Source organism: Myotis lucifugus, unplaced genomic scaffold, assembly GCF_000147115.1.
Source record: "Myotis lucifugus unplaced genomic scaffold, Myoluc2.0 scaffold_105, whole genome shotgun sequence".
Classification (NCBI taxonomy): Eukaryota; Metazoa; Chordata; class Mammalia; order Chiroptera; family Vespertilionidae; genus Myotis; species Myotis lucifugus.
Window position 1 is genome coordinate 2,040,853 of NW_005871153.1, and position 2,429 is coordinate 2,043,281.

Sequence of the window (2,429 nt, forward strand, 5' to 3'; positions counted from 1 at the left end):
TCTTCCCCCCCCCCCCAAGAAATTTACAGCCCTGATACCCGGAACATCGGTGGAGATTTTACACGGAGACTCTAAAAATATCATTCAACCTGATCATCAATGCGTACAGTGTAAGTCATCAGTTTCTTCCCGATCCCCCACCTCCACCCCCACCCTCTTTCCCCTGAGGCTCCGGAGCTTCCTGGACTCAGGTGGGCAGCGCACCACGCCGGGTGCTCGGCTCTGCTTCCTGGCTCTTGCCTCTTGAGTTTGGTGCCTGCCTCCTTTGCTCAGATTCCGGCTTGAAGCCTCCCCTCCCCTCCCCTCTGCCAACCTGACTCTCATCATCAGCTGGTCCCTGTGAGCTGTGGATGCTCAGTCAGACTCAGCCTGCGGCCCCTGACTATGCAGGTTCTGACTGCATGATACCCCAGGTCCCACTGTAGCATCTCGCTTGGGTGGGTACGGGTACTCTCCACCCACCAGTTGCCTAGGCAATCCCGCCACTGTGCTCCCTGTGGGCAGACGGGAGGAGCACGCACACAGATGTCACCTCACAGTGGCAGGACAGTTGAAATTCCCCAGGCTCATGGAGCTTAGCTCAGAGCTGCAAACTGAAATGGGGTAGAAGACCCGAGAAGAATCAATAATAGGTCTTTGCCTACACACTTGGGATCTGACTGTAATCGGGGGAGCCTGGGTGGGCCTGGGAGATTCTGTGCTGTTGTAAGTCATCGCGTACATTGGCTCTGCTATTGCAAGTGCTGCATTTATAGACGTGGCTTAGGAGTCACTTCCACGCCCCAAACTGACTGTCCGTGATTCCCACACCTCTCTCCTCTTTATTCTCCTTTACCTCAATTCTCAATACCCAAGAAGTACTTGCCTCTACCTACCTTAAAAAAATTTTTTTTAATATATTTTTTATTCCCTGGCCAGTGTGGCTCAGTGGATAGAGCATCGGCCTGCGGACTGAAGGGTCCCGGGTTCGATTCCCGGTCAAGGGCACAGGCCTGGGTTGCAGGCTCGATCCCCAGTGGGGGGCGTGCAGAAGGCAGCCGATCTGTGATTCTCTCTCATCATGGATGTTTCTCTCTCTCTTCCTCTCCCTTCCTCTCTCTGAATTCAACAAAAATATATAAAACAAAAATAAATAGAAAAAAAATATATATTTTTATTGATTTCAGAGAGGAAGGAAGAGGGAGATAGGGATAGAAACATCAATCATGAGAGAGAATCATCGATCGGCTGCCTCCTGCACGCCCCCTACTAGGGAGAGAGCCTGCAACCCAGGCATGTGCCCTGACTGGGAATCGAACCGTGACCTCCTGGTTCGTAGGTCGATGCTCAACCACTGAACCACACTGGCTGGGCAGACCTAATCTCCCCCCACCCCACCCCCCAGGAAAGTGGTGGGCACAGGTTCTTGTGCTGGGAGGTACTACTATGCTCTCAGCTGTCCTCTCCCTGTGAAGTTCCCAGTACCCACCTTGCCCTTCACAGGGCCAGGTAACTCCCAAACAGGATTCAAAGTGTGTCTTCTGTTTAAAACAAAGTTATACATAGAGTAAGTATAGTCTAAGTACCACCATTAGTTCTGGGAGCCCAGTTAGCCACTGTGGCGTCCCATGTATGAGATGAACCACGACTGATTGACAGATGAGCATTTGGAGCTCAGCCTTTCCCTTTCCCAGTGTTGATTTTTCAGTCTACTGCTCCAGCCCTTTTCTGAGTGACTAGAGCCATAGGGGGTGCCCTCACCCCTGCTGCTGGAGGAGCCCTGGAGCTTGGGGGCGGGGGGGCGGGGCGGCCCTCCCTTGAGCTCCTGGAGCTTTAGTGTGAGTTGGGGGACAGCGAGGGTTTGTGCCTGGTCCTTCTTCCCTCCCCCACCTTCTGTTACAGCTAAGGGTCCTCTTCTCCACAAATTCTCCGATTCCTCCTCACTCCTCACTCCCTATTGAGAGAAACTGGAGACTTCCTCTCCTCTCGGACCCCACTCCCCACATACTAACACCCTCTTCTCTGATCTCTGACCTCTAAATTTTCGCTGGATCCATTGGTCACCTCAGAACCAAGATCCCAGTAAGACAGGGCTTCCAGGTTATGCTTGGTGACTTTCAGATTTCCAGTGAATGGAAATGTAATGAACTGAGAGAGCATTTGAGAAGAGCGAGTGTGTAGGAGGGAGGGGCCTGGGCTGCCGAGTGTTGTCCTCTTGTCGAGGCCCCTGCCTCGCTCTGAACCTCTTGGGAACAAGCTGTGGGCACTGAACTGAAGAAGTCAGAGTGAGTCCTGGCCAGCTAGCTCAGAGGGTGGGAGCATCATCCCACGCACCAGAAGGTGGCTGGTTCGATTCCCGGTCAGAGCACATGCCTAGATTGTGGGTTTGGACTCCAGCTGGGGAGCATATGGGAGGCAACTGATGGGTGTTCTCTCTCACATCATGTTTC

General features: G+C 53.0%; 1 protein-coding gene across 1 annotated transcript in view; it reads left to right on the forward strand.

Annotated features, from left to right (window-relative positions):
* ITGB5 (integrin subunit beta 5) overlaps window positions 1-2,429 on the forward strand; it is a 95,725-nt gene that overhangs the window by 48,345 nt on the left and 44,951 nt on the right. Inside the window, 2 exon segments of the mRNA XM_006092860.2 lie at window positions 20-88; window positions 90-110. Of these exon segments, the coding sequence (XP_006092922.1) occupies window positions 20-88; window positions 90-110 (90 nt within the window).